A 16,880-nucleotide genomic window follows, 5' to 3' on the forward strand; every position below is an offset into this window, starting at 1 on the left:
CGTCCCACTGCAAATCGTGATGCGAACACGCATACTCCACGGTCATACGCGTCTCGCAATAATTATAGAGTACCTGTCACTTCTCGGTTCAAATTCCCTTTCCTCCGAGGTCGTCCTACCTCCTCACCTCGGACATCCCCAAGGGGGTGCGCGTTCACCAAGTTTTATTTCAGCCTCCCCTCCTCTCCGCCTTTCTTTCTCTCTCCTGTTTCATTCCAGCTTTCTTCTTTATCTTCCTTTTTCGCTTTAGGTTGCAACTTGGCACATTAATGCCGAGTTATCCGACGATTTGAAACGCATCGAAATGATTTTTGTAGCTGCGGAGCTGCTCCATCCTGCTGGCCCCACGGCTCGCCCGAGCGATTTATATAACTGGTTATTATTTCATACTTCCGTTCAGCCCGATGTCAGGACGGCTTATCCTCCTCCTTTACCAAGAAAAGAAAGAACTTAGTTGGTGGTGGCGGTGGTGCTGCTCGAGGACGTGGTACCTCCAACAAAAAGAGGTGGAGAGGGTACTTGACCTCGCGCCCATGATCCCTCGATCTTTGTCCCGCGCGCTTTTTCAAGTATACTCTCCCGAAGCGACCGACGATCGATTCCCAATACGTCGGTGCAAATACTTAGCTTTTTTCATCTACATCCCGCTTTATCGTACTCTCGATATAGGGAAACTTCGTACGGTTGCCTACGATCGATAGCTCTTCTCTCTTTCTCACTTTCGTCATTCTTTTCTTGTCGTTGCAGAAGGACGAGGGGACTTGCAAGAAATTCTGACGGTAAACGCGACCGACGACGACCTTACAGAGGACAACAGTCGAGTACGATATTATCTGCTGAAAGCTACCAAAGGTTTCTCAGTGCATCCCGCAACCGGCGTTCTGACGGTTAATCGTACCGCGATACCAAGACCTTTGCCCAAAGAGGTGGAGTTGGCCATCGTAGCGGAAGATTACGGTAAGCCACCGGCCTCGTCCATATGTTCCGTCGTCGTGCGATTGAGCAGCTTGAAGAGCAGCTTGCCCGGCAAAGAGTACAAGGTCACTGCGAAAGAAAATACGTTGAAGGGCACCACTTTGATGAGATTGTCCGACGTGGACCTTTTGGACGGCGCTATCGTTGCCGGCGATGACAGCGGAACGTTCGAAATATCCAGAGGCAAATTGATTCTCTCCAGAACGCTCGACAGAGAAACGAAAGACAAGTAAGGACGATCGATTTTTAACGTTTTCGTAGGAATTCCAATTTGGCACTAACGAGGGTTATGAATTTTTCAGATACGTTTTACGACTAGGCTCCAAGAACGAAAACATGACAACCGGGTCGCTGGTAGGAGACGAACCTGTTACGGTAATCATTACGGTGGAAGATGTGAACGATAATTACCCTCGTTTCTTGGAGGATCTTCATCAAGTATCGATCAAAGAGAACGCAGTACGCGGTACCACGGTGGCCATGTTGCGCGCCAAGGACGACGATCTGGCTGGCAGCGTGGCTGCGAATTTAGCGTACGAAATTACTTCCGGTAACGACGGTGGCCTGTTTCGCGTGGACAAAACCACCGGCGCTGTTCAAGTAAACGCAACCTTGGACTGCGATCTCGAACCAGACATTCACAATCTAGTGGTCATGGCGTGCGACAGCGATCCAGTTTCTCCGCTGTGCGCTTTGACGAGGCTTCGTATTCACCTGGAAGACGTGAACGACAATTCACCCAAGTTCCCAGTCTCTGAATACCTGGAATTTGTCGGAGAGAACGAACCGATCGGGACGATCGTGTTTTCCGCGCGAGCGTCGGACTTGGATCGCGGTATATTTGGATCTTTGAACTACTCCATAGTATCTGCCGCGGCAACCGGATTTTCCGATATCGACGATAGCTGGAAATTGTTCGCTGTAGATGGAAAATCCGGCACAGTGACGACGCGCGCTGTCTTTGATTATGAGCTGCGAAACAGATACGCGTTCACTCTACGAGCAACCGATACAGGTGGCCGAACGGCAGCCGTCAGAGTCCGAGTGGAGATCGAATCCAGGGATGAATTTTACCCGCAATTCACAGAAAGAATGTACAGATTCGGTATTAAAAACGGAGCTCAGGTGATCCCTGGAACGGTGATCGGTCATGTAACAGCAACAGATCGAGACAAAGGTCCCGACGGACGAGTCGTTTATCAACTGACCTCGCAACACCCTTATTTCAAACTGAATCGCACCACAGGCGCGTTGATTGTGAAGCAGAAGCTGGTGCACATTGATATGGACGTGGAGGAATCGTCGAGGTTAGTGGTCAGTGCCAGTTCCGGTAGACAGGGCTCTTTGTCGAACATGACAGTGGTAGAAATCACTTTGACGGATGATAGCGACGTGAACGAAGCTAGAGGCGCCACAGCTTTGGCTACCCCGAACGATGTTGGGTCTAACATGGCAGTCGCAGCGACTGGGGGTCTAGCCGATTGGGCGTTAGGTTTATTAATCGCTTTGCTTTTGTTGGTTATCGTCTTTGGTGCTATTTTCCTCTATCTTCATCTTCGAAATCGAAGGCATAAGAAACCGGGCACGAAACCGAGTTTAAACGGGGAGAGCAATGCCACTGCGTCCAATAGCTACGTGGATCCGAGCGCCTTCGATACTATACCGATTAGAAGCGTTGCCGGGGTGGGTGCAGGAGGAAACGGAGGCTCTGGGAACGGCAATGGTGGAAGCGGCGCTGCTTCCTGTCAATTTGCACCCCCCAAGTACGATGAGATACCACCGTATGGTACCTCTGGTCAATCCGGGCAGCAACAGGCGACTTCGGAATTGTCCGGCAGCGACCAGTCCGGCTCGTCTGGCAGAGGCTCGGCCGAGGACGACGGAGAAGACGAAGAGATTCGAATGATCAACGAAGGCCAACAGACTGGAGACTCGGCTAGTGATCTCTCGGTTCACAATACTCAGGAATATTTAGCCAGGTTAGGCATCGTCGACCCTCCGGCTGGTACTCCGAGAAGACCGCCTGAAGCGCTGCCTCTCGATAGCTTACACTTGTTCGAGGACGAGGCCGCCACCGAAGCCGATATCGCCACCTTGATTTATGGAAAAATCGGGGAACCTGGAAGGCCGATGTCGGGTTTAGAAGTTCCTGGAGGTCCATCGATGAACGGATCCCTAAGTTCCATCGTTCATAGCGAGGAGGAACTGACTGGATCGTACAATTGGGACTATCTGCTGGATTGGGGTCCTCATTATCAACCACTTGCTCACGTGTTCAGCGAAATCGCCAGGCTGAAAGACGACGCTGCTAGCGTTCAAAGCGGAAATTCAGGAAGCAGCGGCAAGACCAAGTCTGTACATAAAGCCCCGCCCCCGCCATTGCTCACTTCCGTTGCTCCTAGGTCGTTGGCGGCTCCCGCGTTAGCCAGGGGCATTCTTCCAAGATCTCCGATCAGCCACGATGCTTCCACTTTCCCATCGGCGGCCCTTAGCCCGAGTTTTTCTCCGTCCTTATCTCCTCTCGCCACCAGAAGTCCTAGTATCAGTCCTTTGGTGCCACCTGCCACTCAAAGGTCCGGTCAAAGTGCCAATAGAGGTATTCCAGTTACCGACGCTGAATTAAGGATCTAACGGTATATCGAAATCATAGTCGCGTTGCGTCAGATATTAGTATTAGTCCCGTTATATCTTGGATCCGGTATCGCGTATATTCGATAGCGTCGATTCGAAAATTGCGAGTTATATTTTAGAGAATGTTTTAATCGGAGTTTATCGCGTTGAAAGCGTCGTTAGCGTATACCCGATTTCGTGTGATTGCAGTATGAGCGCAGTGTGTATAAAATAGAGACTTTAAGTTGACTGACCTTCGACGAGATTCTCGAAGGTGCCAAAGTGCACATTTTTTTATTTCCGCCGTGATAGTCACGAACGCCTCTTTTACGCGTCTAGTTGTAGAATCGAAACGAACGTTTGTAGATAATCCCGTATTCTCGTACTCGCGCAACGATCCTAACGTATAGAACGTATGACCTGCGGAAAAGAGGCGATTGCGCGATATTTTTTTAAGCACAGATGTACGACTGTTACTTGCCGTTTCGATCGTCGGTCGATCGATAGTTAAAATAATACTCGTTTGTTTGTACATAGAGGAGTCCGAAATGGGCCGCGTAATCGTTAAGCAATCGTGTAAATAATACTCATGCGAAAAAACAAGAAAAAATTGACCATTACGCCTTATAATCAAAAGATAGACTCGATAGCGCACCGATAGTCTCGATTCGAAGTCCGTGTCTTCGTGCCATGCCCGTTGAAACGCGCGGCTGTACAGTCACCTTAATTTCGTTAGAGACCGAGACGAATCGGTCGATCGCTCGAACGAACGTTTCCTCGAGCATGGCGATATCAACGGATTGAAAATGCGTCGACACGAGCGAACTGATCGATCCGATATTCGTGCTCGCGCAACTCCGGAGATACCTTTTCATGCCCCGTTTCATTTCTACTTTGTGCTGGTCTTCCAATTGGAATTTCGATGTAACGGAAGACGACAACGTTTTTCTCAGCCAGGTATATATATACATAAAAATATTAGGAAATAGGTATGTCATATTTTGTATAAAAAAAACAACTCTTTGTACAAAGACTCTTCTGTGAGCCCAGGATTCACTTGACGGTGAATTTTAAATAAATGAATTTTTTAGGAATCTATCGGATTTCTGTTTACAAACCCTATATATCTCATTGTGGGTATTTGAAGGAGACAGGCAAGGAATATGTTTGAAAAGAAGAACACGACAGACTTGTATAAATCTGCGTCTTGTAATACAACACGTTGAGCCTTACAAGTATATTCACATGTAGTCTTTGAAGTATTTTGATAAATTATTTCTCTATTCGCTCTTTCAGATTATAAGACTACGAACAAAGCGCGCTTTCGTATACGCAGTTTGAACGAAAAATAAAATCAATGTTACGCAAACGGTTGGGCTACGGCAAAACTCGAAGGTAAACGATTCGACGCAAATTCGACAACCGGGAGACCTGAAAAGCAAAATTGTTAAACGAAAACGGCGACGAAGTTGCGAAAATTATTCCAAGTTTCTCGACGAACCCGTGTATATTTTTCAAGCGACGGAGAGCTCGCTACGAAGCACTATTTATCCAGTTAATTTGTACATTAAACAGTCTCTACGAGAGAACACGTATCGACCTACGTTTCTAGTGCCTAAAATTAGTGAATCCTTTGCAGAATTCTCCTATAACGGTATAAATACATTGTAATTTAAATGGCACGTCCAGTCTTGAAACTTCTCGTTTACGAGCGCTATGTCATCTTTTCTTTTTCTTTTTTCTGTTTTTTTTTCCTTTTAATCATCTTCTTGGATGTGTTACAAAGTCGGCAACTGTAACTCGAGATAGAAATTGGCCTAAGGTTTAATCGAAAACAGAGGCAAAATCGCAGATTCGGTACTTGTCGACAAATATCTCGGACAAAAATGTCTTCGGTTCTAAGATCGTCGATCTATCTTCGGTAAAGATTTCTATACACCGATCTACGTTTGTCGATGGTCCAAATATGAAATTCGGTAGGATAAACGCTAAAGGAATCTACGTTTTCTTTCGAAATGTTTCGTCTACGTATTGGTAGTGTTTAACGATGTTCTATCTATCAAACGTTAACCGATGGTATGATACGTTTGTAAGTAATTACTATCGTGACTCGTGCTAATCGATTCATATCACAACGATTCTAACGCTACACAAAATGTTGCATAAAACCCTTTACCAACGTTTCGATATTCTTCCACGTAATTGTCAAGAATCGATCAAGATCCGATGTAAAAGGGAACATCGATCAAGCGTCACAAAGTCATCGTGGCACCATGCAAGGTTTCACTCATTGTCTGATAACGAAGAAAGGTTCTCGATTAGTTAAATGTTTCGTGAAATTGTTTCATCGATTCGCACAATTCACACTGTACAAAAGATTTTGTGGCAGTACAATGATCGGTCACGGGATATATTTACCAGGCAATGAGTTAACGCTGCCCTACGCTTGGCAAATAAAAAGCGCTTTTACTACTTTCGGGCGGCCATTTACACGCCGCCGTTAAAATAAGGCACCACATCCGACGCTGTTCACGCGATCGTTAATACTCCAGAGTGCAATCGAATCGGTGATCTGGCGATTTTCAGCTCGCTCGAAGAAGCCACTACAAAAGCTTAGAAATGGTTTCGTTATCGTTATTGCTATACGGTCATAGCACTAAACGACTGGCGAATCATGTAGCACACTCTTTCGTATTGACTTTATGTTTGATATCTGTTATGGTCGCAATCATGTAATTCCTTCGAACACATTCTGTAAGAGTAGAAAACAGATGCGATAAAAGGATAACATTCGCGTAGCCGGTGTACTGTTTTTTGATCCCAGTTGAACGCATCACACTCGATGGTATTTTATATGTACGCAGCTAGCTAAACTAACTTTTGGAACGTTAGCGCAGGTCAAACTGTCTCTTCCGTCACGCTCCTTGGTATCTGCAATACGCTGATGCTGAAATGAAACGACAAAATTGAAGAATGTCCCTGTGTTGATACAAATTCGAAGCTGCACTTTAACAAGCACGATGAAACGTTAGCGTATATCGAGGATGACGATCGCATGGAAGAATGCAGTCAAAGCTGTCGACGATGAATCATGATCGATGTTCGATGATGGATAGATATTTCATAATTTGATTCGTTTATTCCGAGAAGTTTAAATCCAAGTCCAAATCCATCGAGATTGGTTGTTATTTCCAAAGAGTTATGTAGAAATCTCAAGGGGAAAGCATAGCCTGAATTATTCTCGACTCACGCAATTTTCTTCGCTGTTTCACATTCGCTTTTCCCCAATGTCACGCAGCATTTATTATGCCACATTGTGTACTCTCAAGGTTGTTTTCGCAATAATTTGAATAACATCAGTGCAAAAGTTCACTCTGTTTTTCGCATGAATCACTCCACGGTACGCCACATTTGCGATTGATTGATTATTTATAAGATGCTATGGGAGTACAATGATCTACGGCTTCTAGGTCAAAGCGGCTCGATTTTCATAGCGAAGGTTACGCTTAATAATTACGAATGAGTTATAAAAAGAGTCGGGTCGCGTACGATTCATGAAAGCACATTGTGGGCGGACATGATTATGCTTGCTCCTTACTGTTATTCGGACGATGATCGATACGACTAACGCGATTCATTGATTTTCGCTTCTATTGACAGTGAGCCGATGAAAATTTGATAGCAATCGAAGAAAATATGAAAATGGAAAGACGTACGTACCATGAGGAAAGCCTGCCGTGAATCATTTGTAAATATCAACGATTTGCATGAGATTTTGCGGTAGCAAAGCAGAATAAAGGATGTAACGAAAATGCACGCGATCGTTGCAATCTTACAAAGTGATAGCCTAGCCCTACCAACAAGCTTGTTTACTTGGCGACGCCGGCTATCCTCGTATCGTCTTGCATTTCGACGACGATGGTGTCAGGATCGGATACCCTGTTGGCGGAAATGCATCCGTTTGCGATAGTCGTTGGCAGAACGGTCTCCGACTAAAAGAAATATCCCGAGTTAATTTTGTTTCGTTTCACCCCAAATAGCGTTCACACGGTCTCGCAATGATCGTACTTGATAAGCTGCTGCATCCAACGCCATCAGCTCCTTCTTCGACAATTGCTCGACCACAGCAGCGGCGTAACAATCTCCCAGCATGTTATTCGTGGTTCGAATGCGATCCCTGGATGTGGAAATTGTTAGTGAACTTAGTACTTATTGCTTGTTATCGAAAGAAAAATGCTGTGTTACTTACACGAACCAATCGATGGTGAATAAAAGAGAGACATTGTAAACAGGAGCATCGATGGCGCTTAGGACAACCAGAAGGAGAACCAAGGCGGCGCTTGGAACTGACGCCGATGACACGGACGCAGCGGTAGAGGTTAAACTTAGAGAAGAACGATGCCATATTGATGTAAATGGGGATCGTTGTAAGTAACGAGTTCAAGCAACGGACTAAATAAGGAAAAACTTACATAACCGTTATAATTTCGCCGAAGCCCAAAACCATGCCATGCATCTGCGCGATGAAGATACTAGCTACGGCGACGAACAGCGCTGTCCCGTCCATGTTAATGTTGCAGCCGATCGGCAGAACGAATCTGGTGACTCTAGGATCGACTCGAAGCTTATCCGTCATCAGGCGAAAAGTGACCGGAAGTGCAGCAGCCCTGTACAAAACTGCGTTAGAAAAGATCGGGCAAAGCAGATGTCGAGTGATAAAGAAAGATCATTTCTCCGTGCTGCGTAGCTGATGTCCATGGACGAAGGGTCATTCTGGCGTAGTGTGATCGTAATTCGTAAATTCTAACACAACTTCCTCGACATAGTGCGCTTTCGAGCGGCGAATAATGCAATGAAATGGATAAAGCACGAATTGTACGAAGCGAATAAGGAATTCGATGAAGAGATACGCGTCAAGGTCGATTGATAGAGCGTTCGGTGGTACAAGTGGCATGGACAGAAAGGTTTCGAGAGACTAATAACCAGAATGACCGTAAGACGAACTGAAAATCAACCAGGGTTAATGTCGACGTCAAACGGAACACTGACGATTCTTCCATCGTGTCTCGAAATCAGGCTAACTCCTGTAACAGACAATCGCATGTACCTTCATGTTGCGGCCATCGATTACTTACCAAGGCCACCCTCGGTCTCTGAACCACCTGCAAAAGGCCGCGTGCAGCGCGTGTTCTAATACATCATCATGATATTCATACAGTCTCTGTTCAGATACACTAAGAGCTGTTTCTCTCAGTCGCACAGTGTACGCACAGTTGTGTACGCTCTCTTCTGGAAAAAGTTAATCCACATAGAAAACAAGTTGAATTAGATATTGCCGTTGCAGGGCGTTTACGATCTTGAGCGCCGCAATGATGGGACGGAAAAGGTTCGAAGCACATTAAGAATCATTGCAACCGTTACACACGATGTACGAATGCTTCTCTGTCCCACGATGCATCGAAAGGAACGAGCGGGGAATAAACGTCTGAAGAAGGAAAGTGGATAAATGAAAGGAGAACAGGGGTCGGATCACGTGAATTTTGGTTACTTGACGAATGCTGATGGACAAACTGAAAAAATGATCGTTGCTTCGCGTGATCCGCGATAATGAACAGTTAAAGAAATAGAGAATGATCGTAGTTCGGGTGTTCTGGCCAGTGATGGACGGCGCCGGCAAACCTGGAAGAGCGGGCTCGACACGAGCAACCAATATTTTTTTCAGCTTTCCTCTTGGAAAATTTTCTTGGAAAATACTTAAATAAATATCATATGTGGCACGAAGCCTGTTTTGGCGGTCTCGTCTTCCTCTATCCTTCCTCTTACGAGGGACAGAAGATTCGGATAATGGAAGCCCTTTAAGTCTTCCACGCCAAGAATCAGTCCAGGTGACACGGAGTCAGCTGATTTCCGGCTAAATACACACGGACATAACCAGGATATTTCCGTGCACTTATACAGTTTTTGTTTATGATTTTGTCCTTCTTCGTTAGTCTACTCTCTGTTGCATATTTCATATCATCAATGTCATCGAAATTTCGGTAATACATTCGATTATTTCGGTAATACATTCGATTATTTCGGTGATATGCGCTTAAACATTAAAACTTCACCGAAAGTTCGTCGATAATTACTACTAACCGGGAGTATCTGCATCCTAAGTGCCACCCAGAACTGCATACCTCTCTCCCTTTCTCTCTCTCTCTCTCTCTTTCTTATTGGTCATGAGGAGTTTCCCCGCGAACAGCGCGGAAACATTAAAGAAACATAAAAGGTTCAAAGAGGAATCGAATGAATGACGGAAAGTAGGATTCGATAGCGTTCGACAACGTCTTCGAAGCGAATCGTAACTGTGTTCTAACGTTGTGAAACGCTGCTGGGAAAGTATCAATCTGGGAAGGTGTACAGGACTAAGGCCTCGCAATGCCTCCTCTCGGCTGGCTGAAACATATTGTCTCTATCAATCGATTCAAACGCATGCGTCGACCTGTTATTTCGAGTCTTGATCGCCTTGCAGTTTCCTCGAACGATCGACAAACGTAATCGACACGATGTAAAATAAAAATAAAAGGCACGACGAATTCGGTTGGCAAGAGACCCGATGGTAATGAATCGCGATCAACCGGGTAAAAGAATCAAAAACTAAATGACGATGACGACCGAGGCCATGTGAGGTAGGCGATATGGGTACTCTGAAGGTCGGGCTGAGTTCGAAGATCGACGACTCACGTTGATGACATGGCGAATGCGGTGAGAGTACCCTGGGCGAGGCCGGTGTAGAATTTAAAGGGGTTCTTTCTCACGAAGGCCAAATAGATCAGCTGCATGATCACCAACTGATAGAAAAACACACCGATCACGATCGTAACGATGAACCAGGCGAGCTGCGACATCACCAATGCCAGATCGGCGACACCGAGTATTTTGCCGGCAATTACCGAGGTGATGCCTACCGGTGTCATCCTACGAGGAAACGATTTTCATGTTTAAGCTTCTCATCCTTCCATCGAATAAGCGTCTTCATACGTACCACATTACAGTCGACACCATTCGCATGATAACCTCGAACACAGCTTTGAAAAAGTCGATTACGATTTGGCCTTTCTCGCCGAGAGTACCTAAGAACGTGCCGAACACCAGGCAGAAGAATACTATGCCCAACGTGTTCGTGCCGCTTCTGTATTGTGTTACTCTCATCAATTCATCGTCCCCGAGAACGTCTGAAGATATCGAGTCGGTTAGATTTTGAAAGGGCATCGTTTTTGGAACATATACGGTGTGAGCCTGCCAGAAAGATTTCGTGTAATGAATAGAATATACGTATAGATGCGATTAATAATGGTGAAAATGCGTACCTGCTGAAACGCTGCTTGGAAAATATTATCCGGAAACATATTCCTGTAACATGCGAAATACGGCGCAATTTTCATAACTAGTTAATCGATAGCTGCGTTTATCGACGATATGCGCTATAATTTCGTTAGCCGATAGCATGCACCGCAAATGCTTTGAACTATGCTTTAAACGGATTTCTTTAGCACGTATAAATAAAGTATATGCGATCGATACTTTTAATCCCGTCATGGTTGATATCATTCCCAATTGTTGGAAAAGTTCACCGGTCGTGAAATTACACGACCTTAATTCCCGCTGGAACGCTTATGTAGTTCCAATAATTTATCAGAATGTGTAAATAGCCAAAATGGAGAAAGGGTTTTTACTCGGCGAATCGATGAGTCGATTGTTGATAACCGTGTTTAATCCGGACAACGCTGTCGTCGTGGTTTGGCTTTATTATACCGGACAAGCAATGGAATCAATGAGAATAATCCAATAGCACGCAAGGCATGCGATGAAAGTTACCGCGATACCCCTGTCATCGGAGAGTACAGTGGAACGAGTCAAGCGTTGCTCCGGCGACGAGGTAAAGGACTCTACTTTTATCGTAGGAAAATTCCGGGACAGTGTTGGCGTACGTGTCGACGCAGAAGTACAAAAATAACAAGTATGATCGATATCTAACGACTAACACTATTTCATAAACGAAGAAGATAGGAATACTATCTACCTTCCCAAATCGAGAAGGCTGTCCAAGATGTTAACGGCTCTCCCGCTGTGCGAGGTCGCCATCGATTTTCTAATTCCAGGATTACCCGGATGAATGAGCAGAACCAGGACGACACCAAGGACAGCGTTCAGTAACGACGTGAGTATAAAGTACACCAAAGTTCTGACGGCGATCATTCCGTTCATTCTTGCGTTCAAACTTGCTGAGCCTGTAAGTTGTAGACGTTACACGATTAGCGTTGCTTCGGCATAATCAGTTTTTAATATAGTTTTTATTAGCTCAGCTCTTCTCATAATGCATCGAGTTACATGTAGTTACCTGATATGAGACTGGCAATCACTAGTGGTAAGATCATTAACTTTAACAACCTCATGAAGAGCTCTCCAGGATAACTGATTAGCATAACTGCGTCATCGCCGAGGCTCAAGGGTCGTAAACCGAACCCTGAAAAAATAACGAGATTACTGCTATGACAGCTGCTTCTAGAAGGCTTAAGTCTATTCAAGGTGAATGTGACGAAGTGACACAGCAGAATGAAAACAAGTTCAGTTTCTGAAATTTTACCAGTAAAAAGTTATATCTGTATAATACACGAGACCATGTACGGATGATAACATCGCTTTAAATTTACTAAATATGATCTTTGCGATAATAATTTTTTAAAAATAATAATATTTTAATGCGTAGGGATATAAAAATAAAGTGTGTGAGCGAGCTGAGAAGGCGACATGGGAATAGCAAGAGAACGCTGCAAAAGAGGCTACTTGTGTCCTTGTCTAATAATGCATGCAGATTCGTATATTAAATATGTAAGTGTAACACCGATCAACGAGCAGCATCAGTGTGCATGCCTGATTAGACAAGGACGGAAGACATCTCTATGCAGAGATCTCTTTCTATTCCTATAACGCATCCACTTACACAGCGATACATATTTTTATATCTCTATGTTTTAATGCCACTAACTGACTGTCGATTGTCTATAAACGCGAGCGAGTTTTAGAAAGAATTACTTTATCGACGAGTAGTAATGCGAATGTAAAAGGATACGCGAGAAATTGGGCGTGCCATTTAATGTAATTGCGAAGATTAGAAAAGCGTATTTCCAAATTCGAATTCGCTAACATCGTCACAGATGTATACTGTGGCAATTAAATCGTCGAAAAGAATGACGAAGCATAAATGAAAATACGTCGACGGTCATCGAGTCATTTTAAAGATAGTCGTTTTCGACGTAATTCTAAAGAAAGGTTAGTACGTTCGTGTTCAAGGTTGTCCTCCCTGTTTCTAGGTGATAAGTTAGTTAAATAGATGAGACTTTTAACGGAAACCTTTCGTCGATGATTGTCACCTTTTAACAGGATAACACGTTAGCGTTTTATGTAACAAAAGTTAATTTTAACGTGGATCGTCTCGGTTAATGGCGCGCGAGACATATCCAGTCTATATCCCTTCTCGTTGTCAATGTTAATTTACAGCAAGCAATTCGACTCGCGAGGGAACATCATTGACAGATATAGTTTCAACGATTACGAAGACCCGATCGTTAAGTAGCGCGCATAATCATTTATTAACACGTGTATGGCGTTCGCACACGTGACGCAACAGAAAACTCGCATTTCGTTTGCGTAAAATTCTAATGGAGAAGAGGGAGATAGAAAAGGATGGAAGAAATGAAGGAACAGAGATGGGCTTCTATCTACGACTGCTATCGATCGGCAGAAAAAGTAAGATCGGCTCGTATCGGATGAACTCGACCTTGGCACGCTTTCCCGTAATGGACGAAAGCGTAAGGAGCTTTTGGCATGGCCCTGTCATTATCTGGAGTACGTGATGTAGCTCGGAACTCGTCCTTACAACTTTCATCGTATTTACTAAAAATAAAAAGTTGATGGAAATTTTGCAACCTCATTGAGTAGATACTATAAGGAAAGCATGTTTTCTCAAGTTTCAAGCTCGATGTGTAACCGATTGACATTTAGTTGACATATCGATGATTCATTGACTCGAGAGAGAAAAGAAGTCGCCCCGACGTACGCGATGAATCAGGTCAACGTATAAAATTAATATTATCGTAAGGATGTTCGACGTCGTAGATGAGTAAACCGAATGTTCGATCGATTTTGATATTTCTTCGTACTTACCGAGTATTACGCCGAAGAGAACACCGGAGAGGGTAACTATGAGAAGAAGATTTTCCCGCATGAACTTTCTGGTGTCGGCGGTCACCTTACGGGGACCCTGAGAGGCCGACACGTCCTGGCCATCCATCTTGGCGAACAAGTACTCGGAGAACCGAGCCGAGGACTTCTCCTCCATTTCACTAGGCCGCCAGTAAGCGGCGTAGGTGGTGGTGGTGGAGCCGGTCGCGCACGAGGAGGCCGATCCTCTGGGCGATCGCCCCGCCGATTCTGCCAAGTTCCCTTCTCGCGATCTCTCGCGGCTAACGGCGGGGCCCCGGCAACACCACAACGACGACGGGTTGCCGTTTTGGGGGTGTTTCGGGAAATCCGTGCGGAACGAGCAATCACGCGCTCCCACCAGACGTTCCAATAGCCTGACGGCCTTGCGAGAGCGCGGCAGCTCGATCGTGGTACAGGGATTCGACTCGACTTCTTTCGAGTCAAGTTGAGACGAATCAATCGGTCCCTCGCTAACGCAACCCAATGGCCTCGCGTTACTATCCGCGCTCACTTGACGTGCGAGAGGATTAAAGTCACAAGTTCTTCAGGATGAAAGAACACTGGGATGGGTTGTTCTCTGTTTTCTAAGCTTCGGAGGACTTACTCTTTTATGGATCGTTGGTAGATAACCAGGCCGTATTGAATAGGGAGAGAATTTCTTGAAAGGAAAGCTTGCGATCGATCTTCCTACCGAGGTCACCGGTCTCTCGGAGCAATTGGTTGATTCTGCCTGAACGTTCGCGTTGTTGCACAGGGTCAGTTACCTTTTAGAGTTAGCACTTTGCACCTTGGGCTGATATCGCTGGTTTGCATGCACCAGATTACTCGAATCGCGTGACTCTTTTCTTTTTAATAGTAGAACGAGCGGGATCGATTAGTCGGTCAACGTGGCAATTAAAAGAAAATGGCGAATAAAGTATTCGAATGAATTTTGATGATCGTTTAGACTTCGATACGTTTATCACGAAGGATGAGCCCCAACTGACCGGTTACTGGAGGATATATACGTATTGATTTGCCGAGGTTCCCCTTTTCCCCGGCGACCCCTACTCGTTCCCACGGGCTCAGCCGGAAGACGCTTGCGCGAACTCCGGTGGCTAAGTCGGTCGACTGAAAACGGGTATGTATATCTGACACCGATGAACTGTCGTTGGATTGTGCATTACAAGCGACAATAGTCAGAGAGGAATAACACGAAAGAGTCGAAATAAAAGCGCACAAGCTTTGATGGCCTAAACGAACGAACTATATGGCGCTTTGATGCTCCAGGGGAGTATCTGCCAGATATAGATGCACTTCGTCCTATGAAACGAATCTACTCTCACAATGCTTGCTCTTTGATTTTTCAATGTCCTGAAAAATCAATGTCCATATTCCTACGAGTATCTCGATGATTTAAGTTTCTTTGCAGCTGAAAAAGCTGATAGCAGCCGAATACAAAAATATTCTTCCCATAAAAATTTTCTAACGCTTTAATTCCATTTTAATCGTGTCTGGTTACGTATTTCGCAGTAGCGATGTAACGTTGTATTGATTAGGAATATACTCGATAAGTGTCCGACCGGGAACGAAGTGAATCTACTTGTGTCCGACCGTAATGGCTTTTACTACTGGTAACGGAGCAGGTGATTGTTACCAACAGCAAGAGATGGAAGCACTAGACTTTATTTCGATAATTTGTCCGATATCGAAGAAACGTAAGCTATAGACTGAACCGATCGAACTCGTACGTGTTCCGAACAACAATGAATTCGGGACGGATCTTAAATCGCGAGAACGAAATCGCGCATTTATGCCAATTTGGTTTCATCCTCGTTAAAAAAGACGACTTTAACAGAAATAAAACTGCATTGGGATATAATATTATTATAAAAATATTCGTATTGTTATAGCTAAACGGAAGTTTCTTTGACCTTTTCTCGATCAAATGCCTACATGCGAGCTACTGGTAAATAAGTATCGATATTTCTGTCGTATTCGTATGACAAAGGTTATTCGAAATGCGTGGAATTATCCCAAGAAAAATTCGGTCGTTGCGTTGCGAAGGAGCGGGTCACTGTTCTTGAATAATGGAAAGGAACTTCTCGTTTGAGATCATTCCGATAGCAAGGTGCCGGGATCCCGACTCACCCCTCTCGTAAATAATCTATGGAGGGAACTGTAATACTGTCGAGAACAGCATCGGTATAAGTTTTTCTATTTATCGAGTTTCCCGAACATGTACAACCACCGATTCCGTATCTTCCTCTTTGTCAGCGAGACGCATTCGTGCGTGGCTGTTTGCATTTTTCGCGCTGCCGACGACATCCTCCGAGAAGAATATCGTCTATAGTCTCATATTGAAAACAGTCTTGCGATTCGTTACCGATCCAAGAATCTCATTACAGAGGAAACTGGGATCGAACTCTGAACAGATTCAATTTGTATAGCAAGCCAATGAGATGTATGGAAAATAAGGAACGAACAAGTAAAGTCTTGGAATCCAATTGCCGTCACGTTTCAGTGATCGCGTACGTACGATTCTCCCTACGTGTGCTCGTAAGCGGATTAAAATTGAACGAAAGTCGAAAGGCTCCCTTAATGAAGCTTTAACAGAAACCGCTCGAGGGTATGAGGCTCTGATTGGATATTACGTGAAATATGGATTATCAATCTTAGCCGCTTCCTACAACGAAGAAACATACGTTCGATCGATTCAGGATGTCAGATTAACGTTTTAAGAGTCGTAACCCGATCTAATTTATATGTATAGCATGTAAATTTAATTTCATCTAACACCGTACATTTAACACGCGGTCAGATTCGATAATCGACCAACAATGACGTTGTAGTTTCATATTTGCATCATATTGTCGTAACCATAACGCGGTTCCCTATTGTTTACGGGCGGACTAACAAATCGGTTTAACGAGCACAAACAGGGTAGTTAGGAGAACAAAGGCGATTTAGGCGCGAATACTTGAACGCGTACCGTCTATTCTCAATCATTAATCTTCCTTAGGCTATATCCCTCGTGCGTGTATCTGAATGAATAGATTCGATCGGAT

At 44.6% G+C, this 16,880-nt stretch overlaps 2 protein-coding genes across 4 annotated transcripts in view; one reads left to right on the forward strand and one right to left on the reverse strand.

Annotated features, from left to right (window-relative positions):
- Nucleotides 1-4,679, forward strand: part of ds (dachsous cadherin-related 1) — a 213,136-nt gene extending 208,457 nt beyond the window's left edge. The window contains exons 16-17 of the mRNA XM_033347991.2: nucleotides 748-1,204; nucleotides 1,278-4,679. Of these exons, the coding sequence (XP_033203882.1) occupies nucleotides 748-1,204; nucleotides 1,278-3,606 (2,786 nt within the window). The 3' untranslated portion in view covers nucleotides 3,607-4,679. The remainder of the gene's footprint in view (nucleotides 1-747; nucleotides 1,205-1,277) is intronic.
- A 96-nt stretch (nucleotides 4,680-4,775) lies between these two features.
- Eaat2 (Excitatory amino acid transporter 2) lies at nucleotides 4,776-14,827 on the reverse strand. 3 transcript variants are annotated; one of them, XR_004465730.2, is made up of 12 exons: nucleotides 14,438-14,827; nucleotides 13,795-14,343; nucleotides 11,969-12,094; nucleotides 11,651-11,858; nucleotides 10,938-10,980; nucleotides 10,613-10,866; nucleotides 10,312-10,545; nucleotides 8,058-8,252; nucleotides 7,835-7,969; nucleotides 7,654-7,762; nucleotides 7,306-7,577; nucleotides 4,776-6,532 (listed from the first exon to the last, which is right to left on the reverse strand). XR_004465730.2 is itself a non-coding variant. In XM_033347971.2 (12 exons), coding segments are annotated over exons 1-12 (2,022 nt in total). In that variant the 5' UTR covers nucleotides 14,439-14,827; the 3' UTR covers nucleotides 4,776-6,483. The 3 variants fall into 3 exon arrangements, 2 of the variants coding, with proteins under 2 accessions (XP_033203862.1, XP_033203863.1); XM_033347971.2 differs by having other exon boundaries at nucleotides 7,459-7,577; XM_033347972.2 differs by having other exon boundaries at nucleotides 7,443-7,577.
- Between the last annotated feature and the right edge of the window lie 2,053 nt (nucleotides 14,828-16,880).

This window comes from Bombus vancouverensis, chromosome 8 (assembly GCF_051014615.1).
Source record: "Bombus vancouverensis nearcticus chromosome 8, iyBomVanc1_principal, whole genome shotgun sequence".
Taxonomy (NCBI): Eukaryota; Metazoa; Arthropoda; class Insecta; order Hymenoptera; family Apidae; genus Bombus; species Bombus vancouverensis.